The sequence below is a fragment of the Oncorhynchus clarkii genome, chromosome 2 (assembly GCF_045791955.1).
Source record: "Oncorhynchus clarkii lewisi isolate Uvic-CL-2024 chromosome 2, UVic_Ocla_1.0, whole genome shotgun sequence".
NCBI lineage: Eukaryota > Metazoa > Chordata > Actinopteri > Salmoniformes > Salmonidae > Oncorhynchus > Oncorhynchus clarkii.
In genome coordinates, this window is record NC_092148.1 from 1,395,630 (window position 1) to 1,422,248 (window position 26,619).

Genomic DNA, 26,619 nt, shown 5'->3' on the forward strand with positions numbered 1-26,619 from the left:
CTATCAGACTGTTAAACAGCCACCACTAACATTGAGTGGCTGCTGCCAACACACTGACACTGACTCAACTCCAGCCACTTTAATAATGGGAATTGATGGGAAATGATGTAAATATATCACTAGCCACTTTAAACAATGCTACCTTATATAATGTTACTTACCCTACATTATTCATCTCATAGGCATACGTATATACTGTACTCTATATCATCGACTGTATCCTTATGTAATACATGTATCACTAGCCACTTTAACTATGCCACTTTGTTTACATACTCATCTCATATGTATATACTGTACTCGATACAATCTACTGTATCTGCCTATGCTGCTCTGTACCATCACTCATTCATATATCCTTATGTACATATTCTTTATCCCCTCACACTGTGTACAAGACAGTAGTTTTGGAATTGTTAGTTAGATTACTTGTTGGTTATTACTGCATTGTCGGAACTAGAAGCACAAGCATTTCGCTACACTCGCATTAACATCTGCTAACCATGTGTATGTGACAAATAAAATTTGATTTGATTTGAGGTGAACAATGAAAATACGCAGTGGGACTGACTTGGAGGACCAGAGTTGAGTTTGAGGGATATAGGGAATAGGCAGCCGTTTGAAACACGCGTTCTCTCAGTTTGTCCCCTGGTCTGGCTAGCTGTCAGACACTGAAGAGAGCGACAGACAGCGGATGATGATTATTCATATGTATGGTAATATTCCTCTTCAGTCATCTGAATGACGACAGCGATATCCTAGCCGTTCACTTTAGGACAAGACGTGATCATTTGCATTTTAACAGAATGATTCAGCCTTCTTGGGAACCAAACGTCAGAGAGACAGTGCAACCCAAATGGCACCCTGTTCCCTATACAGGGCACTGCTTTTGACCAGGGCCCATAGGGTAGTGCACTATATAGGGCATAGGGTACCATTTGGGACTCATCCATAGCCTAGCTAGCTACCGTACCATAATATAACATATAACATACCATAACAGTCATATCACATCACAGATTAATGAGACTTCAGCCTGTAACAGAGGAGAACATATCAGAGATAAATGAGCCTGTAACAGAGGAGAACCGATCAGAGATAAATGAGAGTTTAACACAGGAGAACATATCAGAGATAAATGAGAGTTTAACAGAGGAGAACAGATCAGAGATAAATGAGCCTGTAACAGAGGAGAACATATCAGAGATAAATGAGAGTTTAACAGAGGAGAACATATCAGAGATAAATGAGCCTGTAACAGAGGAGAACATATCAGAGAAAAATTAGCCTGTAACAGAGGAGAACATCGGGTTGTCAGATAGAGGATGGGGATAATACACTCTCCATACAGAATATAATGACAAAATGATCTATTTTATTCTGTGTCCCTCTCCCTTCCCTTTCTCTGGCCTCTGGGAGAGGAGGAGAGGTGAGGGAAGGAGAGGAGGGGGGAGGTGGAGGTAAGAGGAGAGGAGAGGAGGGGGGCGGTGGAGGTAAGAGGAGAGGAGAGGAGAGGAGAGGAGAGGAGAGGAGAGGAGGTAAGAGGAGAGGAGAGGAGAGGAGAGGAGGTAAGAGGAGAGGAGAGGAGGTAAGAGGAGAGGAGAGGAGGTAAGAGGAGAGGAGAGGAGAGGAGAGGAGAGGAGAGTGGTAAGAGGAGAGGAGAGGAGAGGAGGTAAGAGGAGAGGAGAGGAGAGGAGAGGAGAGGAGGTAAGAGGAGAGGAGAGGAGAGGAGAGGAGAGGAGGTAAGAGGAGAGGAGAGGAGGTAAGAGGAGATGAGAGGAGAGGAGAGGAGAGGAGGTAAGAGGAGAGGAGAGGAGAGGAGAGGAGAGGAGAGGAGGTAAGAGGAGAGGAGAGGAGAGGAGAGGAGAGGAGAGGAGGTAAGAGGAGAGGAGAGGAGAGGAGAGGAGAGGAGAGAAGAGGAGAGGAGAGGAGAGGGTAGAGGAGAGGAGAGGAGAGGAGAGGAGAGGAGAGGAGAGGAGAGGGTAGAGGAGAGGAGAGGAGAGGAGAGGAGAGGAGAGGAGAGGAGAGGAGAGGAGAGGAGAGGAGAGGGTAGAGGAGAGGGTAGAGGAGAGGAGAGGAGAGGAGAGGAGAGGAGAGGAGAGGAGAGGAGAGGAGGTAAGAGGAGATGAGAGGAGAGGAGGTAAGAGGAGAGGAGAGGAGGTAAGAGGAGAGGAGAGGAGAGGAGAGGAGAGGAGAGGAGAGGAGAGGAGAGGAGAGGAGAGGAGAGGAGAGGAGAGTGGTAGAACCACCAACTGTTATTGAACCAGCACCATATAAACTGTTTGCTGCAGAACCTGTTATATGAAGACCATGAGACTAGCTGAGGAAACACACACACACACACACACACACACACACACACACACACACACACACACACACACACACACACACACACACACACACACACGCGCACACTGCTCTGTCAGCGGATTTCTTCAATCTCTTCCCATTTGTGAGCCCTGATGGAATTTGGGATGGGTACCAGCAGCAAACGAAGCTATTGACTCTGTGGAAACTGGAAACGTCTGTGAGACTGTCAATATATTGAATCCTGGGGTAGTTGAGGTCTGCAGCATCACCTATGGCTGGCCTGTGTTCTGGGACAACAACATATTGACTCCTGGGGTAGTTGAGGTCTGCAGCATCACCTATGGCTGGCCTGTGTTCTGGGACAACAACATATTGACTCCTGGGGTAGTTGAGGTCTGCAGCATCACCTATGGCTGGCCTGTGTTCTGGGACAACAACATATTGACTCCTGGTGTAGTTGAGGTCTGCAGCATCACCTATGGCTGGCCTGTGTTCTGGGACAACAACATATTGACTCCTGGGGTAGTTGAGGTCTGCAGCATCACCTATGGCTGGCCTGTGTTCTGGGACAACAACATATTGACTCCTGGGGTAGTTGAGGTCTGCAGCATCACCTATGGCTGGCCTGTGTTCTGGGACAACAACATATTGACTCCTGGGGTAGTTGAGGTCTGCAGCATCACCTATGGCTGGCCTGTGTTCTGGGACAACAACATATTGACTCCTGGGGTAGTTGAGGTCTGCAGCATCACCTATGGCTGGCCTGTGTTCTGGGACAACAACATATTGACTCCTGGGGTAGTTGAGGTCTGCAGCATCACCTATGGCTGGCCTGTGTTCTGGGACAACAACATATTGACTCCTGGGGTAGTTGAGGTCTGCAGCATCACCTATGGCTGGCCTGTGTTCTGGGACAACAACATATTGACTCCTGGGGTAGTTGAGGTCTGCAGCATCACCTATGGCTGGCCTGTGTTCTGGGACAACAACATATTGACTCCTGGGGTAGTTGAGGTCGGCAGCATCACCTATGGCTGGCCTGTGTTCTGGGACAACAACATATTGACTCCTGGGGTAGTTGAGGTCTGCAGCATCACCTATGGCTGGCCTGTGTTCTGGGACAACAACATATTGACTCCTGGGGTAGTTGAGGTCTGCAGCATCACCTATGGCTGGCCTGTGTTCTGGGACAACAACATATTGACTCCTGGGGTAGTTGAGGTCTGCAGCATCACCTATGGCTGGCCTGTGTTCTGGGACAACAACATATTGACTCCTGGGGTAGTTGAGGTTTGCAGCATCACCTATGGCTGGCCTGTGTTCTGGGACAACAACATATTGACTCCTGGGGTAGTTGAGGTCTGCAGCATCACCTATGGCTGGCCTGTGTTCTGGGACAACAACATATTGACTCCTGGGGTAGTTGAGGTCTGCAGCATCACCTATGGCTGGCCTGTGTTCTGGGACAACAACATATTGACTCCTGGGGTAGTTGAGGTCTGCAGCATCACCTATGGCTGGCCTGTGTTCTGGGACAACAACATATTGACTCCTGGGGTAGTTGAGGTCGGCAGCATCACCTATGGCTGGCCTGTGTTCTGGGACAACAACATATTGACTCCTGGGGTAGTTGAGGTCTGCAGCATCACCTATGGCTGGCCTGTGTTCTGGGACAACAACATATTGACTCCTGGGGTAGTTGAGGTCTGCAGCATCACCTATGGCTGGCCTGTGTTCTGGGACAACAACATATTGACTCCTGGGGTAGTTGAGGTCTGCAGCATCACCTATGGCTGGCCTGTGTTCTGGGACAACAACATATTGACTCCTGGGGTAGTTGAGGTCTGCAGCATCACCTATGGCTGGCCTGTGTTCTGGGACAACAACATATTGACTCCTGGGGTAGTTGAGGTCTGCAGCATCACCTATGGCTGGCCTGTGTTCTGGGACAACAACATATTGACTCCTGGGGTAGTTGAGGTCTGCAGCATCACCTATGGCTGGCCTGTGTTCTGGGACAACAACATATTGACTCCTGGGGTAGTTGAGGTCTGCAGCATCACCTATGGCTGGCCTGTGTTCTGGGACAACAACATATTGACTCCTGGGGTAGTTGAGGTCTGCAGCATCACCTATGGCTGGCCTGTGTTCTGGGACAACAACATATTGACTCCTGGGGTAGTTGAGGTCTGCAGCATCACCTATGGCTGGCCTGTGTTCTGGGACAACAACATATTGACTCCTGGGGTAGTTGAGGTCTGCAGCATCACCTATGGCTGGCCTGTGTTCTGGGACAACAACATATTGACTCCTGGGGTAGTTGAGGTCTGCAGCATCACCTATGGCTGGCCTGTGTTCTGGGACAACAACATATTGACTCCTGGGGTAGTTGAGGTCTGCAGCATCACCTATGGCTGGCCTGTGTTCTGGGACAACAACATATTGACTCCTGGGGTAGTTGAGGTCTGCAGCATCACCTATGGCTGGCCTGTGTTCTGGGACAACAACATATTGACTCCTGGGGTAGTTGAGGTCTGCAGCATCACCTATGGCTGGCCTGTGTTCTGGGACAACAACATATTGACTCCTGGGGTAGTTGAGGTCTGCAGCATCACCTATGGCTGGCCTGTGTTCTGGGACAACAACATATTGACTCCTGGGGTAGTTGAGGTCTGCAGCATCACCTATGGCTGGCCTGTGTTATGGGACAACAACATATGTATTGTGATAGTGGGAGATTGTTTTCTGTTTGGTATTCTCTTTTTCCCCTCAGATATATTCCTCTGAGCAGGAAACCTTCTGTTCTCTTGATTATGGTTAACAGTTACAGCACAAAGGCATTTCACTGGGCCCTTTACTAGTTCTCACCACAGTTCAAATGAATTCAGATACAGGATAGTATTCCATTTGGAGGAAATTAATTCAGATCCAGTATAGTATTCTATGTGGAGTAAATTAATTCAGATACAGGATAGTATTCCATTTGGAGTAAATTAATTCAGATACAGGATAGTATTCCATTTGGAGTAAATTAATTCAGATACAGGATAGTATTCCATTTGGAGTAAATTAATTCAGATCCAGTATAGTATTCTATGTGGAGTAAATTAATTCAGATCCAGTATAGTATTCTATGTGGAGTAAATTAATTCAGATACAGGATAGTATTCCATTTGGAGTAAATTAATTCAGATACAGGATAGTATTCCATTTGGAGTAAATTAATTCAGATACAAGATAGTATTCCATTTGGAGTAAATTAATTCAGATACAGGATAGTATTCCATGTGGAGTAAATTAATTCAGATACAGGATAGTATTCCATGTGGAGGAAATTAATTCAGATACAGGATAGTATTCCATGTGGAGTAAATTAATTCAGATACAGGATAGTATTCCATGTGGAGTAAATTAATTCAGATACAGGATAGTATTCCATGTGGAGGAAATTAATTCAGATACAGGATAGTATTCCATGTGGAGTAAATTAATTCAGATACAGGATAGTATTCCATTTGGAGTAAATTAATTCAGATCCAGTATAGTATTCTATGTGGAGTAAATTAATTCAGATACAGGATAGTATTCCATTTGGAGTAAATTAATTCAGATCCAGTATAGTATTCTATGTGGAGTAAATTAATTCAGATACAGGATAGTATTCCATTTGGAGTAAATTAATTCAGATACAGGATAGTATTCCATTTGGAGTAAATTAATTCAGATACAGGATAGTATTCCATTTGGAGTAAATTAATTCAGATCCAGTATAGTATTCTATGTGGAGTAAATTAATTCAGATCCAGTATAGTATTCTATGTGGAGTAAATTAATTCAGATACAGGATAGTATTCCATTTGGAGTAAATTAATTCAGATACAGGATAGTATTCCATTTGGAGTAAATTAATTCAGATACAAGATAGTATTCCATTTGGAGTAAATTAATTCAGATACAGGATAGTATTCCATGTGTAGTAAATTAATTCAGATACAGGATAGTATTCTATGTGGAGTAAATTAATTCAGATACAGGATAGTATTCCATTTGGAGTAAATGAATTCAGATACAGGATAGTATTCTATGTGGAGTAAATTAATTCAGATCCAGTATAGTATTCTATGTGGAGGAAATTAATTCAGATCCAGTATAGTATTCAATGTGGAGGAAATGAATTCAGATCCAGTATAGTATTCCATGTGGAGTAAATTAATTCAGATCCAGTATAGTATTCCATGTGGAGGAAATTAATTCATATCCAGTATAGTATTCAATGTGGAGTAAATGAATTCAGATCCAGTATAGTATTCCATGTGGAGGAAATGAATTCAGATCCAGTATAGTATTCTATGTGGAGTAAATTAATTCAGATCCAGTATAGTATTCCATGTGGAGGAAATGAATTCAGATCCAGTATAGTATTCCATGTGGAGGAAATGAATTCAGATCCAGTATAGTATTCCATGTGGAGGAAATGAATTCAGATCCAGTATAGTATTCCATGTGGAGGAAATGAATTCAGATCCAGTATAGTATTCCATGTGGAGTAAATGAATTCAGATCCAGTATAGTATTCCATGTGGAGGAAATGAATTCAGATCCAGTATAGTATTCTATGTGGAGGAAATGAATTCAGATCCAGTATAGTATTCCATGTGGAGTAAATGAATTCAGATCCAGTATAGTATTCCATGTGGAGGAAATGAATTCAGATCCAGTATAGTATTCCATGTGGAGGAAATGAATTCAGATACAGGATAGTATTCTATGTGGAGTAAATGAATTCAGATCCAGTATAGTATTCCATGTGGAGTAAATGAATTCAGATCCAGTATAGTATTCCATGTGGAGTAAATTAATTCAGATCCAGTATAGTATTCCATGTGGAGTAAATTAATTCAGATCCAGTATAGTATTCCATGTGGAGTAAATGAATTCAGATCCAGTATAGTATTCCATGTGGAGGTGTGTCTGCTGGTCATATAGCTCTGCTGTATAATAGACTGTGAATCCTCTCCCACTGAGATGCTGCAGGGCTGTTTCAGTGAACAGTAGAAAGACAAGGCTGTGATGTTCTGGACCCAGAACTCTACTATAACTAGCAGCAGGCTGGACCCAGAGCTCTACTATAACTAGCAGCAGGCTGGACCCAGAGCTCTACTATAACTAACAGCAGGCTGGACCCAGAGCTCTACTATAACTAACAGCAGGCTGAACCCAGAGCTCTACTATAACTAACAGCAGGCTGGACCCAGAGCTCTACTATAACTAGCAGCAGGCTGGACCCAGAGCTCTACTATAACTAACAGCAGGCTGGACCCAGAGCTCTACTATAACTAACAGCAGGCTGAACCCAGAGCTCTACTATAACTACCAGCAGGCTGGACCCTGAGCTCTACTATAACTCACAGCAGGCTGGACCCAGAACTCTACTATAACTAACAGCAGGCTGGACCCAGAACTCTACTATAACTAACAGCAGGCTGGACCCAGAACTCTACTATAACTAACAGCAGGCTGGACCCAGAACTCTACTATAGCTAACAGCAGGCTGGACCCAGAACTCTACTATAACTAACAGCAGACTGGACCCAGAGCTCTACTATAACTAACAGCAGGCTGGACCCAGAGCTCTACTATAACTACCAGCAGGCTGGACCCAGAACTCTACTATAACTAACAGCAGGCTGGACCCAGAGCTCTACTATAACTACCAGCAGGCTGGACCCAGAGCTCTACTATAACTACCAGCAGGCTGGACCCAGAGCTCTAATATAACTAACAGCAGGCTGGACCCAGAGCTCTACTATAACTAACAGCAGGCTGGACCCAGAGCTCTACTATAACTAACAGCAGGCTGGACCCAGAACTCTACTATAACTAACAGCAGGCTGGACCCAGAGCTCTACTATAACTAACAGCAGGCTGGACCCAGAGCTCTACTATAACTAACAGCAGGCTGGACCCAGAGCTCTACTATAACTACCAGCAGGCTGGACCCAGAGCTCTACTATAACTAACAGCAGGCTGGACCCAGAACTCTACTATAACTAGCAGCAGGCTGGACCCAGAGCTCTACTATAACTAGCAGCAGGCTGGACCCAGGGCTCTACTATAACTAACAGGGTCCAGAGCTCTACTATAACTAGCAGGGTCCAGAGCTCTACTATAACTAACAGGGTCCAGAGCTCTACTATAACTAGCAGGGTCCAGAGCTCTACTATAACTAGCAGGGTACAGAGCTCTACTATAACTAGCAGGGTCCAGAGCCCAACTATAACTAGCAGGGTCCATAGCTCTACTATAACTAGCAGGAATCAGAGTTCTACTATAACTAACAGGGTCCAGAGCTCTACTATAACTAGCAGGACCCAGAGCTCTACTGTAACTAGCAGGACCCAGAGCTCTACTATAACTAGCAGAGTCCAGAGCCCAACTATAACTAGCAGGGTCCAGAGCTCTACTATAACTAACAGCAGGCTGGACCCAGAGCTCTACTATAACTAACAGCAGGCTGGACCCAGAACTCTACTATAACTAACAGCAGGCTGGACCCTGAGCTCTACTATAACTAACAGCAGGCTGGACCCAGAACTCTACTATAACTAACAGCAGGCTGGACCCAGAACTCTACTATAACTAACAGCAGACTGGACCCAGAGCTCTACTATAACTAACAGCAGGCTGGACCCAGAGCTCTACTATAACTAACAGCAGGCTGGACCCAGGGCTCTACTATAACTAACAGGGTCCAGAGCTCTACTATAACTAGCAGGGTCCAGAGCTCTACTATAACTAACAGGGTCCAGAGCTCTACTATAACTAGCAGGGTCCAGAGCTCTACTATAACTAGCAGGGTACAGAGCTCTACTATAACTAGCAGGGTCCAGAGCCCAACTATAACTAGCAGGGTCCATAGCTCTACTATAACTAGCAGGAATCAGAGTTCTACTATAACTAACAGGGTCCAGAGCTCTACTATAACTAGCAGGACCCAGAGCTCTACTGTAACTAGCAGGACCCAGAGCTCTACTATAACTAGCAGAGTCCAGAGCCCAACTATAACTAACAGGGTCCAGAGCTCTACTATAACTAACAGCAGGCTGGACCCAGAGCTCTACTATAACTAACAGCAGGCTGGACCCAGAACTCTACTATAACTAACAGCAGGCTGGACCCTGAGCTCTACTATAACTAACAGCAGGCTGGACCCAGAACTCTACTATAACTAACAGCAGGCTGGACCCAGAACTCTACTATAACTAACAGCAGACTGGACCCAGAGCTCTACTATAACTAACAGCAGGCTGGACCCAGAGCTCTACTATAACTAACAGCAGGCTGGACCCAGAGCTCTACTATAACTAACAGCAGGCTGGACCCAGAGCTCTACTATAACTAGCAGCAGGCTGGACCCTGGGCTCTACTATAACTAGCAGCAGGCTGGACCCTGAGCTCTACTATAACTAACAGCAAGCTGGACCCAGAGCTCTACTATAACTAGCAGCAGGCTGGACCCTGAGCTCTACTATAACTAACAGCAGGCTGGACCCAGAGCTCTACTATAACTAGCAGCAGGCTGGACCCTGAGCTCTACTATAACTAACAGCAAGCTGGACCCAGAGCTCTACTATAACTAGCAGCAGGCTGGACCCTGAGCTCTACTATAACTAACAGCAGGCTGGACCCAGGGCTCTACTATAACTAACAGCAGGCTGAACCCAGAACTGTACTATAACTAACAGCAGGTTGGACCCAGGGCTCTGCTATAACTAACAGCAGGCTGGACCCAGAGCTCTACTATAACTAACAGGGTCCAGAGCTCTACTATAACTAACAGGGACCAGAGCTCTACTATAACTAACAGGGTCCAGAGCTCTACTATAACTAACAGGGACCAGAGCTCTACTATAACTAACAGGGTCCAGAGCTCTACTATAACTAGCAGGACCCAGAGCTCTACTATAACTAGCAGGACCTAGAGCTCTACTATAACTAACAGGGTCCAGAGCTCTACTATAACTAACAGGGTCCAGAGCTCTACTATAACTAGCAGGGTCCAGAGCTCTACTATAACTAACAGGGTCCAGAGCTCTACTATAACTAACAGGGTCCAGAGCTCTACTATAACTAACAGGGTCCAGAGCTCTACTATAACTAGCAGGGTCCAGAGCTCTACTATAACTAGCAGGGTCCAGAGCTCTACTATAACTAGCAGGGTCCAGAGCTCTACTATAACTAGCAGGGTCCAGAGCTCTACTATAACTAACAGCAGGCTGGACCCAGAACTCTACTATAACTAACAGGGTCCAGAGCTCTACTATAACTAGCAGGGTCCAGAGCTCTACTATAACTAACAGGACCCAGAGCTCTACTATAACTAGCAGGGTCCAGAGCTCTACTATAACTAGCAGGGTCCAGAGCTCTACTATAACTAGCAGGGTCCAGAGCTCTACTATAACTAACAGCAGGCTGGACCCAGAACTCTACTATAACTAACAGGGTCCAGAGCTCTACTATAACTAGCAGCTGATCTGAGGAGGAGAGAAGGAGAGAGAACAACTTTTGATCGAATTTCACTTTGACCACAGTGTTTCTTCACCCTGTTATGAAAGTACCAGAGGGGATAAAGGAGAATATCACTAGTTTTGCCTTCTGTCTGTAATCGTATTTCCTGTTATGAAAGTACCAGAGGGGATAAAGGAGGAGAATATCACTAGTTCTGCCTTCTGTCTGTAATCGTATTTCCTCACTGCTGTGTTTCTGAAACAAGCCTGCTGCGTTTCTAACAGATAGACTAACATCTAAGAGAGTCTTAACATTACTGTACATACCGCACAACATCTACACCAGAGAAACAAAATGCTAAGATAGTAAGATTCTTGGGGAGTTCTGAGTGTCCACAGGGGATACTAAATTGGATTATAAATCATGTCGGCGGCTTTAAATTGACAAATGAATTGGAATCATCAGTCAAAACCAACCTGAAGTTGAAGGCTTTCTATGTAAACTCCAGCTGGTCATGTAACCTATTGTACTTCTCACTATCCAATTGTTCAATATGATGGATGTTGTTTTGGACTTATATTAGGCTCTGATCTTGTTAAATAAGTCTAGTACACATTCTCTCCATCTCTCTCTGGATGGCTGCCTAAAAACCTGCAGAAGCCCTGCTACAGTACTGCTACAGCCTGGCCTGCATCCCACATAGAACCCTATTCCTTATGTAGTGCACTACCCTATGGGCCCTGGTTATAAGTAGTGCACTACCCTATGGGCCCTGGTTATAAGTAGTGCACTACCCTATGGGCCCTGGTTATAAGTAGTGCACTACCCTATGGGCCCTGGTTATAAGTAGTGCACTACCCTATGGGCCCTGGTTATAAGTAGTGCACTACCCCATGGGCCCTGGTTATAAGTAGTGCACTACCCTATGGGCCCTGGTTATAAGTAGTGCACTATACAGGGAATAGGGTGCAATTTGGGACAAAACCCTGAGGCTGAAATAAGTTACAGACAGCTGACCTTGAAACAGTTGTAATTCCATTGGTCCTGCTCTCTCTCTCTCTCTCTCTCTCTCTCTCTCTCTCTCTCTCTCTCTCTCTCTCTCTCTCTCTCTCTCTCCTCCAATCAAGATGCACTATCTTCACAATGTAGTTTTAGATTCAGACTACTGTAACTGCACCCTTAGAAAAAAGGGTTCCAAAAGTGTTCTTCGGTTGTCCCCATAGGAGAACCATGTTTGGTTACAGGTAGAAACCTGGTTCCGCAATAGAACTATTTTGGGTTCCATATAGAACCTTCTGTATAAAGGGTACTACATGGAACTTAAAACAATTCTACCTGGAACCAAAAGGGTTCTGCCTGGAACCAAAACGGGTTCCGAAGAAACCTTTTAAGGTTCTAGATCCTTTGTTGGTTCTTAATCTTCAACACAGCAATTTTGTTATGGGCCGTTCTAATGTGACGTTCAGTGATTCTTTTGTGTGTTTGATATTGAAATACATAGATTGTGTTAACATGGGTATCTGTTGACATTAAACAGACCCCTTGTCCCTCGCAGCCTACATGACTCCAGAACGACCCTGCGTTGCCATGACATTCAGATCAATGATTGTTCCAGGCACGTCAGTCACAGTTAAAACACATCAGTCCTGTGGGTCGTGATTCTGTCTGTCTCAGTCTCTGGACAGACGCAAGTGTAAATAAACTGTTTTCAGCATCGAACGAGCAGGAAGAGCAGATGAAATCCATTAACAAACCAGCTGTACGGTAATTCACATTTGGCTCTGTCGCATCTCATTTACCATGATTTTCTCTCTATTAGTTCAGGTTCATTCTGTCTAATGACGAGTCAGAGACACAGCCTGCTGTCTAATGATGAGTCAGAGACACAGCCTGCTGTCTAATGATGAGTCAGAGACACAGCCTGCTGTCTAATGACGAGTCAGAGACACAGCCTGCTGTCTAATGATGAGTCAGAGACACAGCCTGCTGTCTAATGATGAGTCAGAGACACAGCCTGCTGTCTAATGATGAGTCAGAGACACAGCCTGCTGTCTAATGATGAGTCAGAGACACAGCCTGCTGTCTAATGATGAGTCAGAGACACAGCCTGCTGTCTAATGATGAGTCAGAGACACAGCCTGCTGTCTAATGATGAGTCAGAGACACAGCCTGCTGTCTAATGAGGAGTCAGAGACACAGCTACTGTCTAATGATGAGTCAGAGACAGCCTGCTCCACTCCTCTCTGTTCCAGCACAGCCTCCCTCTTACGAAGCGCCCAGTTCTCTAACAATCAGTCAGTGAAAAGAGGGTTTGTTGGTTCACACACCTTGTGTTGTTCCAGGAGCATAGGTAGAAATAACTCCATATACAACAATTAAACACCCAACTCTACTCCGTTTTAATGGATCTCATTGGAGCATACAACGACCTTTAACCTCTTGACGTCATCAACCAGTCCGTCACCCGGGCAGAACCATGACCTCCCTCTCTTCTCTCTCTGCAGCTGCTGCCCTGGGGAACCTTGTGTCGGACCTGGCTGGACTCGGGTAAGAAAAGGCAGATCAAACCAATCGTCTGTTAGGGCTGATACAGTCCCTGGTGGAGTCCTATTGTAGTCACACTGTGTACAGTCCCTGGTGGAGTCACACTGTGTACAGTCCCTGGTGGAGTCCTATTGTAGTCACACCGTGTACAGTCCCTGGTGGAGTCACACTGTGTACAGTCCCTGGTGGAGTCCTATTGTAGTCACACTGTGTACAGTCCCTGGTGGAGTCCTATTGCAGTCACACTGTGTACAGTCCCTGGTGGAGTCCTATTGTAGTCACACTGTGTACAGGCCCTGGTGGAGTCCTATTGTAGTCACACTGTATACAGTCCCTGGTGGAGTTCTATTGCAGTCACACTGTGTACAGTCCCTGGTGGAGTCCTATTGTAGTCACACTGTGTACAGGCCCTGGTGGAGTCCTATTGTAGTCACACTGTATACAGTCCCTGGTGGAGTTCTATTGCAGTCACACTGTGTACAGTCCCTGGTGGAGTTCTATTGCAGTCACACTGTGTACAGTCCTTGTTGGAGTCTTATTGTAGTCACACTGTATACAGTCCCTGGTGGCGTCCTATTGTAGTCACACTGTATACAGTCCCTGGTGGAGTCCTATTGTAGTCACACTGTGTACAGTCCCTGGTGGCGTCCTATTGTAGTCACACTGTGTACAGTCCCTGGTGGCGTCCTATTGTAGTCACACTGTGTACAGTCCCTGGTGGAGTCCTATTGCAGTCACACTGTGTACAGTCCCTGGTGGAGTCCTATTGTAGTCGCCATAGGAAGATTGCTACAGTCCCTGTTAGCATCCTATTGTAGTCACACTGTGTACAGTCCCTGGTGGAGTTCTATTGCAGTCACACTGTACAGTCCCTGTTAGCATCCTATTGTAGTCGCCATAGGAAGATTGCTACAGTCCCTGTTAGCATCCTATTGTAGCCGTTATAGGAAGATTGCTACAGTCCCTGTTAGCATCCTATTGTAGTCGCCATAGGAAGATTGCTACAGTCCCGGTTAGCATCCTATTGTAGCCGCTATAGGAAGATTGCTACACTCCTTGTTAGCATCCTATTGTAGCCACTATAGGAAGATTGCTACAGTCCCTGTTAGCATCCTATTGTAGTCGCCATAGGAAGATTGCTACAGTCCCGGTTAGCATCCTATTGTAGCCGCTATAGGAAGATTGCTACAGTCCTTGTTAGCATCCTATTGTAGCCACTATAGGAAGATTGCTACAGTCCTTGTTAGCATCCTATTGTAGCCGCTATAGGAAGATTGCTACAGTCCTAATGTGGTTTTTGAGAACTTTCCAGACTTCTCCAAGCATTGTGAGAACTGATTATTTGCGGAGAACAACTGCAAAAAAGACTACCTGGAATGTGCACAATGTGTTTATAGCTAAACAGAAAACTTGTCAGGATGAAACTGGAGAGAGGTTAATGATGTCCTCTAACCTGTCAGGGTGAAACTGGAGAGAGGTTAATGATGTCCTCTAACCTGTCAGGGTGAAACTGGAGAGAGGTTAATGATGTCCTCTAACCTGTCAGGGTGAAACTGGAGAGAGGTTAATGATGTCCTCTAACCTGTCAGGCTGAAACTGGAGAGAGGTTAATGATGTCATCTAACCTGTCAGGATGAAACTGGAGAGAGGTTAATGATGTCCTCTAACCTGTCAGGATGAAACTGGAGAGAGAGGTTAATGATGTCCTCTAACCTGTCAGGATGAAACTGGAGAGAGGTTAATGATGTCCTCTAACCTGTCAGGCTGAAACTGGAGAGAGGTTAATGATGTCCTCTAACCTGTCAGGATGAAACTGGAGAGAGGTTAATGATGTCCTCTAACCTGTCAGAATGAAACTGGAGAGAGGTTAATGATGTCCTCTAACCTGTCAGGATGAAACTGGAGAGAGGTTAATGATGTCCTCTAACCTGTCAGAATGAAACTGGAGAGAGGTTAATGATGTCCTCTAACCTGTCAGGATGAAACTGGAGAGAGGTTAATGATGTCCTCTAACCTGTCAGGCTGAAACTGGAGAGAGGTTAATGATGTCCTCTAACCTGTCAGGATGAAACTGGAGAGAGGTTAATGATGTCCTCTAACCTGTCAGGATGAAACTGGAGAGAGGTTAATGATGTCCTCTAACCTGTCAGGCTGAAACTGGAGAGAGGTTAATGATGTCCTCTAACCTGTCAGGATGAAACTGGAGAGAGGTTAATGATGTCCTCTAACCTGTCAGGATGAAACTGGAGAGAGGTTAATGATGTCCTCTAACCTGTCAGAATGAAACTGGAGAGAGGTTAATGATGTCCTCTAACCTGTCAGGATGAAACTGGAGAGAGGTTAATGATGTCCTCTAACCTGTCAGAATGAAACTGGAGAGAGATTAATGATGTCCTCTAACCTGTCAGGATGAAACTGGAGAGAGGTTAATGATGTCCTCTAACCTGTCAGGATGAAACTGGAGAGAGGTTAATGATGTCCTCTAACCTGTCAGGCTGAAACTGGAGAGAGGTTAATGATGTCCTCTAACCTGTCAGGATGAAACTGGAGAGAGGTTAATGATGTCCTCTAACCTGTCAGAATGAAACTGGAGAGAGGTTAATGATGTCCTCTAACCTGTCAGGATGAAACTGGAGAGAGGTTAACGATGTCCTCTAACCTGTCAGAATGAAACTGGAGAGAGGTTAATGATGTCCTCTAACCTGTCAGGATGAAACTGGAGAGAGGTTAATGATGTCCTCTAACCTGTCAGGCTGAAACTGGAGAGAGGTTAATGATGTCCTCTAACCTGTCAGGATGAAACTGGAGAGAGGTTAATGATGTCCTCTAACCTGTCAGGATGAAACTGGAGAGAGGTTAATGATGTCCTCTAACCTGTCAGGCTGAAACTGGAGAGAGGTTAATGATGTCCTCTAACCTGTCAGAATGAAACTGGAGAGAGGTTAAGTTACTTCTACACCCACCTTTTTTGAAAATTCTGTTAAAAATCGCTCAACTATTCAGCGTCCTGCTACTCATGCCAGGAATATAGTATATGCATATGATTAGTATGTGTGGATAGAAAACACTCTGAAGTTTATAAAACTGGTTAAATCACGGCTGTGACTATAACAGATCGTGTGTTTCATTGAAAAACGCAAGAAAAACTGCTCTCTGAAAGCAAAAAATAATTTCCATAAGTCACTTCCACCAGTTGTTAAAAGAGAACAGAATTTAATGGGAATCTGCCTGCACCTCATACAAATTCCGCACGATGGCGCCATTGTACTAATTTTCAATTGAATTAATTGTTGGAAAATACATCTGTCTGACCTCCAGTTTCCCAGTCTTCACCCGGATGCAGTTTAAGGAGAGATCAGATGGCATTGTTTTTGAAGTGAGGACCTATTGAAGAGACATCGCCCTGTAATCATTTTGATAGATTATAAACGTTTACTAATACCTAAAGTTGGATTACAAAAGGATTTCGAAGTGTTTTGTGAAAGTTTATCGTCGACTTTTTTAATTTTAAAAAATTACGCAGCGTTTAAAAACGATGATTTTTTCTGAATGACACAACCTCCATACAAAGCTATTTTGGGTATATATGGACCGATTTAAACGAAAAAAAGACCCAATAGTGATGTTTATGGGGCATATAGGAGTGCCAAGAAAGAAGCTCGTCTAAGGTAATGAATGTTTTATATTTTATTTCTGCGTTTTGGGTAGCGCCGGCTATCGCAAAATCTGTTGTTTACGTGTCGAGCTGGCATTTTGGGGGGTGCATGCTATCAGATAATAGCTTCTGATGCTTTCGCCGAAAAGCATTTTAAAAATCTGACTTGCTGGCTAGGTTCACAACGAGTGTAGCTTTAATTCAATACCCTGCTTGTGAATTTTGATCAAAGATTGAGTTGTAACGAGTACATTTAGCATTTAGCGTAGCGCATTTGCATTTCCAGGGGCATACTTGGGACGTCTGCGTGTCAAGTATTCTCAAGAAGTTAATGATGTCCTCTAACCTGTCAGGATGAAACTGGAGAGAGGTTAATGATGTCCTCTAACCTGTCAGGATGAAACTGGAGAGAGGTTAATGATGTCCTCTAACCTGTCAGGATGAAACTGGAGAGAGGTTAAGAGAGGCCTGTAATTTCCATCATAGGTACACTTCAACTTTGACAGACAAAATGAGAAAAAAAATCCAGAAAATCACATTGTAGGATTTTTAATGAATTTATTTGCAAATTATGGTGGAAAATAAGTATTTGGTCAATAACAAAAGTTTATCTCAATACTTTGTTATATACCCTTTGTTGGTGCTCCCTCTGCTGTTTCCTGAAGTCCACGATCATCTCCTTTGTTTTGCTGACGTTGAGTGAGAGGTTGTTTTCCTGACACATACTCCGAGTGCCCTCACCACTTCCCTATAGGCTGTCTTGTCGTTGTTGGTGATCAAGCCCACTACTGTTGTGTTGTCTGCAAACTTGATGATCGAGTTGGAGGTGTGCATGGCCACGCAGTCATGGGTGAACAGGGAGTACAAGAGGGGGCTGAGCATGCACCCTTGTGGGATCAGTGGAGATGTTGTTTCCTACCTTCACCACCTGGGGGTGGCCCGTCAGGAAGTCCATAACCCGTCAGGAAGTCCAGGATTGCACAGGGCGAGGTTGAGACCCAGGGCCTCAAGCTTAATGCTGAACTTGAGGGTTCTATGTTGTCTAACATAGGTGTTCCTCTTGTCCAGATGGGATAGGGCAGTGTGATGGCGATTGAATCGTCTGAGGACCTATTGGGGTGGCATTCAAATTGCAGTGGAAATAGGGTGATAGGTAAGGTGGAAGTGAGATGATCCTTGACTAGTCTCTCAAAACACTTCATAATGACAGAAGTGAGTGCTACGGGGTGATAGTCATTTAGTTCAGTTATCTTTTCTTTCTTGGGTTCAGGAACAATGGTGGTCCTCTTGAAGCATGTGGGGACAGCAGACTGGGATAGGGAGAAATTGAATATGTCCGTAAACACACCAGCCAGCTGGTCTGCGCATGCTCTGAGGACATGGCTAGGGATGCCGTCTGGGCCGGCAGCCTTGCGAGGGTTAACACGTTTGAATGTCTTACTCACGTCGGCCATGGAGAAGGAGGTGGGGGGGGTGCAGTCCTTGGTAGCGGGCCGCGTCGGTGGCACTGTATTATCCTCAAAGCGGGCAAAGAAGGTGTTCAGTTTGTTACATAACACAGCAACCACATAACACAGCAACCACATAACACAGCAACCACATAACACAGCAACCACATAACACAGCAACTACATAACACAGCAACTACACAACACAGCAACCACATAACACAGCAACCACATAACACAGCAACTACATAACACAGCAACTACATAACACAACACAGCTGTTGTCATAGCTTCAGGGGGAGATGGACAGGGACTCTGTTGTCATATCTTCAGGGGGGAGATGAACAGGGACTCTGTTGTCATAGCTTCAGGGGGAAGATGGACAGGGACCCTGTTGTCATAGCTTCAGGGGGAAGATGGACAGGGACCCTGTTGTCATAGCTTCAGGGGGGGAAGATGAACAGGGACTCTGTTTTCATAGCTTCAGGGGGAAGATGGACAGGGACTCTTTTGTCATAGCTTCAGGGGGGGAAGATGGACAGGGACCCTGTTGTCATAGCTTCAGGGGGAAGATGGACAGGGACTCTGTTGTCATAGCTTCAGGGGGGAAGATGAACAGGGACTCTGTTGTCATATCTTCAGGGGGGAGATGAACAGGGACTCTGTTGTCATAGCTTCAGGGGGGAAGATGGACAGGCACCCTGTTGTCATAGCTTCAGGGGGGGAAGATGAAGAGGGACTCTGTTTTCATAGCTTCAGGGGGGAAGATGAACAGGGACTCTGTTGTCATAGCTTCAGGGGGGAAGATGAACAGGGACTATGTTGTCATAGCTTAAGGGGGGGAAGATGAACAGGGACTCTGTTGTCATAGCTTCAGGGGGGGAAGATGAACAGGGACTCTGTTGTCATAGCTTCAGGGGGGGAAGATGGACAGGGACTCTGTTGTCATAGCTTCAGGGGGAAGATAGACAGGGACTCTGTTGTCATATCTTCAGGGGGAAGATAGACAGGGACTCTGTTGTCATAGCTTCAGGGGGAAGCTCATTCCACCATCGGAGGACCAGGACCGAGAAGGGCTGGTGTTGAATAACAGCATGTATTTTGATTAATGATGATTTAAAACATTTTTCCCCCATTTTTTTATGATTCCATGCACAGACGTCTGTGACAGAAGGTTTTCTGCCGTGCATATTTACTGGTTGAATTTAATATTTCCATATTTCGTATTATGGTAATTTCGTATTACCATAGTATATCACTCCAGCAATGAATGGGATCTTTCATCTGGTGATCCCTTAAAGCTCAGGACTTGTATTCATAAATCTCAGAGTGCTGATCTAGGATCAGTGTTTTTTAGCTCATAAAGAAGGGCGCAGCTGAACCTGAACCAGAACTCTTATTCTGAGAAACTTTTTTGAATCAAATCAAGTTTATTCGTCACACGCCCAGGTTTTTACCTGGTGTAATAGAGACAGTGTAGTGCTTTACCTGCCTCTGTTCCTCAACCGTACAGAATAATGTCAAGTTTACAGCTGGTGTAATAGAGACAGTGTAATGCTTTACCTGTCTCTGTTCCTCAACCGTACAGAATAATGTCAAGTTTACAGCAGGTGTAATAGAGACAGTGTAATACTTTACCTGCCTCTGTTCCTCAACCGTACAGAATAATGTCAAGTAGAAAAGTTCATCCATACAGAATAATGTCAAGTAGAAAAGTTCATCCATACAGAATAATGTCAAGTAGAAAAGTTCATCCATACAGAATAATGTCAAGTAGAAAAGTTCATCCATACAGAATAATGTCAAGTAGAAAAGTTCATCCATACAGAATAATGTCAAGTAGAAAAGTTCATCCATACAGAATAATGTCAAGTAGAAAAGTTCATCCATACAGAATAATGTCAAGTAGAAAAGTTCATCCATACAGAATAATGTCAAGTAGAAAAGTTCATCCATACAGAATAATGTCAAGTAGAAAAGTTAATCCATACAGAATAATGTCAAGTAGAAAAGTTCATCCATACAGAAAAATGTCAAGTAGAAAAGTTCATCCATACAGAATAATGTCAAGTAGAAAAGTTCATCCATACAGAATAATGTCAAGTAGAAAAGTTCATCCATACAGAATAATGTCAAGTAGAAAAGTTCATCCATACAGAATAATGTCAAGTAGAAAAGTTCATCCATACAGAATAATGTCAAGTAGAAAAGTTCATCCATACAGAATAAGTAGATGAATAATAAATAAGTAAAGAGCACAACAATTGGACCCAATATGGACCATAGTTTGAGAGCTGTCGATAACGTGGTTCTCCCGTGGGCAGATTCTGCGTGTTGAGAGCTGTCTATAACGTGGTTCTCCCGTGGGCAGATTCTGCGTGTTGAGAGCTGTCTATAACGTGGTTCTCCCGTGGGCAGATTCTGCGTGTTGAGAGCTGTCGATAACGTGGTTCTCCCGTGGGCAGATTCTGCGTGTTGAGAGCTGTCGATAACGTGGTTCTCCCGTGGGCAGATTCTGCGTGTTGAGAGCTGTCGATAACATGGTTCTCCCGTGGGCAGATTCTGCGTGTTGAGAGCTGTCTATAACGTGGTTCTCCCGTGGGCAGATTCTGCGTGTTGAGAGCTGTCTATAACGTGGTTCTCCCGTGGGCAGATTCTGCGTGTTGAGAGCTGTCTATAACGTGGTTCTCCCGTGGGCAGATTCTGCGTGTTGAGAGCTGTCTATAACGTGGTTCTCCCGTGGGCAGATTCTGCGTGTTGAGAGCTGTCTATAACGTGGTTCTCCCGTGGGCAGATTCTGCGTGTTGAGAGCTGTCTATAACGTGGTTCTCCCGTGGGCAGATTCTGCGTGTTGAGAGCTGTCTATAACGTGGTTCTCCCGTGGGCAGATTCTGCGTGTTGAGAGCTGTCTATAACGTGGTTCTCCCGTGGGCAGATTCTGCGTGTTGAGAGCTGTCGATAACGTGGTTCTCCCGTGGGCAGATTCTGCGTGTTGAGAGCTGTCTATAACGTGGTTCTCCCGTGGGCAGATTCTGCGTGTTGAGAGCTGTCGATAACGTGGTTCTCCCGTGGGCAGATTCTGCGTGTTGAGAGCTGTCTATAACGTGGTTCTCCCGTGGGCAGATTCTGCGTGTTGAGAGCTGTCTATAACGTGGTTCTCCCGTGGGCAGATTCTGCGTGTTGAGAGCTGTCGATAACGTGGTTCTCCCGTGGGCAGATTCTGCGTGTTGAGAGCTGTCTATAACGTGGTTCTCCCGTGGGCAGATTCTGCGTGTTGAGAGCTGTCGATAACGTGGTTCTCCCGTGGGCAGATTCTGCGTGTTGAGAGCTGTCTATAACGTGGTTCTCCCGTGGGCAGATTCTGCGTGTTGAGAGCTGTCTATAACGTGGTTCTCCCGTGGGCAGATTCTGCGTGTTGAGAGCTGTCTATAACGTGGTTCTCCCGTGGGCAGATTCTGCGTGTTGAGAGCTGTCTATAACGTGGTTCTCCCGTGGGCAGATTCTGCGTGTTGAGAGCTGTCTATAACGTGGTTCTCCCGTGGGCAGATTCTGCGTGTTGAGAGCTGTCTATAACGTGGTTCTCCCGTGGGCAGATTCTGCGTGTTGAGAGCTGTCTATAACGTGGCTCTCCCGTGGGCAGATTCTGCGTGTTGAGAGCTGTCTATAACGTGGTTCTCCCGTGGGCAGATTCTGCGTGTTGAGAGCTGTCTATAACGTGGTTCTCCCGTGGGCAGATTCTGCGTGTTGAGAGCTGTCTATAACGTGGTTCTCCCGTGGGCAGATTCTGCGTGTTGAGAGCTGTCTATAACGTGGTTCTCCCGTGGGCAGATTCTGCGTGTTGAGAGCTGTCTATAACGTGGTTCTCCCGTGGGCAGATTCTGCGTGTTGAGAGCTGTCTATAACGTGGTTCTCCCGTGGGCAGATTCTGCGTGTTGAGAGCTGTCTATAACGTGGTTCTCCCGTGGGCAGATTCTGCGTGTTGAGAGCTGTCTATAACGTGGTTCTCCCGTGGGCAGATTCTGCGTGTTGAGAGCTGTCGATAACGTGGTTCTCCCGTGGGCAGATTCTGCGTGTTGAGAGCTGTCTATAACGTGGTTCTCCCGTGGGCAGATTCTGCGTGTTGAGAGCTGTCTATAATGTGGTTCTCCCGTTGGCAGATTCTGCGTGTTGACAGCTGTCTATAACGTGGTTCTCCCGTGGGCAGATTATGCGTGTTGAGAGCTGTCGATAACGTGGTTCTCCCGTGGGCAGATTCTGCGTGTTGAGAGCTGTCTATAACGTGGTTCTCCCGTGGGCAGATTCTGCGTGTTGAGAGCTGTCGATAACGTGGTTCTCCCGTGGGCAGATTCTGCGTGTTGAGAGCTGTCGATAACGTGGTTCTCCCGTGGGCAGATTCTGCGTGTTGAGAGCTGTCGATAACGTGGTTCTCCCGTGGGCAGATTCTGCGTGTTGACAGCTGTCTATAACGTGGTTCTCCCGTGGGCAGATTCTGCGTGTTGACAGCTGTCGATAACGTGGTTCTCCCGTGGGCAGATTCTGCGTGTTGACAGCTGTCTATAACGTGGTTGTCCCGTGGGCAGATTCTGCGTGTTGAGAGCTGTCTATAACGTGGTTCTCCCGTGGGCAGATTCTGCGTGTTGAGAGCTGTCTATAACGTGGTTCTCCCGTGGGCAGATTCTGCGTGTTGAGAGCTGTCGATAACGTGGTTCTCCCGTGGGCAGATTCTGCGTGTTGAGAGCTGTCGATAACGTGGTTCTCCCGTGGGCAGATTCTGCGTGTTGAGAGCTGTCTATAACGTGGTTCTCCCGTGGGCAGATTCTGCGTGTTGAGAGCTGTCTATAACGTGGTTCTCCCGTGGGCAGATTCTGCGTGTTGAGAGCTGTCGATAACGTGGTTCTCCCGTGGGCAGATTCTGCGTGTTGAGAGCTGTCGATAACGTGGTTCTCCCGTGGGCAGATTCTGCGTGTTGAGAGCTGTCTATAACGTGGTTCTCCCGTGGGCAGATTCTGCGTGTTGACAGCTGTCTATAACGTGGTTCTCCCGTGGGCAGATTCTGCGTGTTGACAGCTGTCTATAACGTGGTTCTCCCGTGGGCAGATTCTGCGTGTTGACAGCTGTCGATAACGTGGTTCTCCCGTGGGCAGATTCTGCGTGTTGACAGCTGTCTATAACGTGGTTCTCCCGTGGGCAGATTCTGCGTGTTGAGAGCTGTCTATAACGTGGTTCTCCCGTGGGCAGATTCTGCGTGTTGAGAGCTGTCTATAACGTGGTTCTCCCGTGGGCAGATTCTGCGTGTTGAGAGCTGTCGATAACGTGGTTCTCCCGTGGGCAGATTCTGCGTGTTGAGAGCTGTCGATAACGTGGTTCTCCCGTGGGCAGATTCTGCGTGTTGAGAGCTGTCGATAACGTGGTTCTCCCGTGGGCAGATTCTGCGTGTTGACAGCTGTCTATAACGTGGTTCTCCCGTGGGCAGATTCTGCGTGTTGACAGCTGTCTATAACGTGGTTCTCCCGTGGGCAGATTCTGCGTGTTGACAGCTGTCGATAACGTGGTTCTCCCGTGGGCAGATTCTGCGTGTTGACAGCTGTCTATAACGTGGTTGTCCCGTGGGCAGATTCTGCGTGTTGAGAGCTGTCTATAACGTGGTTCTCCCGTGGGCAGATTCTGCGTGTTGAGAGCTGTCTATAACGTGGTTCTCCCGTGGGCAGATTCTGCGTGTTGAGAGCTGTCGATAACGTGGTTCTCCCGTGGGCAGATTCTGCGTGTTGAGAGCTGTCGATAACGTGGTTCTCCCGTGGGCAGATTCTGCGTGTTGAGAGCTGTCTATAACGTGGTTCTCCCGTGGGCAGATTCTGCGTGTTGACAGCTGTCTATAACGTGGTTCTCCCGTGGGCAGATTCTGCGTGTTGACAGCTGTCGATAACGTGGTTCTCCCGTGGGCAGATTCTGCGTGTTGACAGCTGTCTATAACGTGGTTGTCCCGTGGGCAGATTCTGCGTGTTGAGAGCTGTCTATAACGTGGTTCTCCCGTGGGCAGATTCTGCGTGTTGAGAGCTGTCTATAACGTGGTTCTCCCGTGGGCAGATTCTGCGTGTTGAGAGCTGTCGATAACGTGGTTCTCCCGTGGGCAGATTCTGCGTGTTGAGAGCTGTCGATAACGTGGTTCTCCCGTGGGCAGATTCTGCGTGTTGAGAGCTGTCTATAACGTGGTTCTCCCGTGGGCAGATTCTGCGTGTTGAGAGCTGTCTATAACGTGGTTCTCCCTTGGGCAGATTCTGCGTGTTGAGAGCTGTCGATAACGTGGTTCTCCCGTGGGCAGATTCTGCGTGTTGAGAGCTGTCGATAACGTGGTTCTCCCGTGGGCAGATTCTGCGTGTTGAGAGCTGTCTATAACGTGGTTCTCCCGTGGGCAGATTCTGCGTGTTGACAGCTGTCTATAACGTGGTTCTCCCGTGGGCAGATTCTGCGTGTTGACAGCTGTCTATAACGTGGTTCTCCCGTGGGCAGATTCTGCGTGTTGACAGCTGTCGATAACGTGGTTCTCCCGTGGGCAGATTCTGCGTGTTGACAGCTGTCTATAACGTGGTTCTCCCGTGGGCAGATTCTGCGTGTTGAGAGCTGTCTATAACGTGGTTCTCCCGTGGGCAGATTCTGCGTGTTGAGAGCTGTCTATAACGTGGTTCTCCCGTGGGCAGATTCTGTGTGTTGAGAGCTGTCGATAACGTGGTTCTCCCGTGGGCAGATTCTGCGTGTTGAGAGCTGTCGATAACGTGGTTCTCCCGTGGGCAGATTCTGCGTGTTGAGAGCTGTCTATAACGTGGTTCTCCCGTGGGCAGATTCTGCGTGTTGAGAGCTGTCTATAACGTGGTTCTCCCGTGGGCAGATTCTGAGTGTTGAGAGCTGTCGATAACGTGGTTCTCCCGTGGGCAGATTCTGCGTGTTGAGAGCTGTCGATAACGTGGTTCTCCCGTGGGCAGATTCTGCGTGTTGAGAGCTGTCTATAACGTGGTTCTCCCGTGGGCAGATTCTGCGTGTTGAGAGCTGTCTATAACGTGGTTCTCCCGTGGGCAGATTCTGCGTGTTGAGAGCTGTCTATAACGTGGTTCTCCCGTGGGCAGATTCTGCGTGTTGAGAGCTGTCGATAACGTGGTTCTCCCGTGGGCAGATTCTGCGTGTTGACAGCTGTCTATAACGTGGTTCTCCCGTGGGCAGATTCTGCGTGTTGAGAGCTGTCTATAACGTGGTTCTCCCGTGGGCAGATTCTGCGTGTTGAGAGCTGTCGATAACGTGGTTCTCCCGTGGGCAGATTCTGCGTGTTGACAGCTGTCTATAACGTGGTTCTCCCGTGGGCAGATTCTGCGTGTTGAGAGCTGTCTATAACGTGGTTCTCCCGTGGGCAGATTCTGCGTGTTGAGAGCTGTCTATAACGTGGTTCTCCCGTGGGCAGATTCTGCGTGTTGAGAGCTGTCGATAACGTGGTTCTCCCGTGGGCAGATTCTGCGTGTTGAGAGCTGTCGATAACGTGGTTCTCCCGTGGGCAGATTCTGCGTGTTGAGAGCTGTCTATAACGTGGTTCTCCCGTGGGCAGATTCTGCGTGTTGAGAGCTGTCTATAACGTGGTTCTCCCGTGGGCAGATTCTGCGTGTTGAGAGCTGTCGATAACGTGGTTCTCCCGTGGGCAGATTCTGCGTGTTGAGAGCTGTCGATAACGTGGTTCTCCCGTGGGCAGATTCTGCGTGTTGAGAGCTGTCGATAACGTGGGTCTCCCGTGGGCAGATTCTGCGTGTTGACAGCTGTCTATAACGTGGTTCTCCCGTGGGCAGATTCTGCGTGTTGACAGCTGTCTATAACGTGGTACTCCCGTGGGCAGATTCTGCGTGTTGACAGCTGTCGATAACGTGGTTCTCCTGTGGGCAGATTCTGCGTGTTGACAGCTGTCTATAACGTGGTTCTCCCGTGGGCAGATTCTGCGTGTTGAGAGCTGTCTATAACGTGGTTCTCCCGTGGGCAGATTCTGCATGTTGAGAGCTGTCTATAACGTGGTTCTCCCGTGGGCAGATTCTGCGTGTTGAGAGCTGTCGATAACGTGGTTCTCCCGTGGGCAGATTCTGCGTGTTGAGAGCTGTCGATAACGTGGTTCTCCCGTGGGCA

The 26,619-nt window shown here is 46.7% G+C and overlaps 1 protein-coding gene across 1 annotated transcript in view; it reads left to right on the forward strand.

The window, feature by feature from the left end:
* Positions 1-26,619, forward strand: part of LOC139378716 (transmembrane protein 65-like) — a 70,664-nt gene that overhangs the window by 37,343 nt on the left and 6,702 nt on the right. Inside the window, exon 6 of the mRNA XM_071121151.1 lies at positions 13,326-13,368. Within this exon, the coding sequence (XP_070977252.1) occupies positions 13,326-13,368 (43 nt within the window). The remainder of the gene's footprint in view (positions 1-13,325; positions 13,369-26,619) is intronic.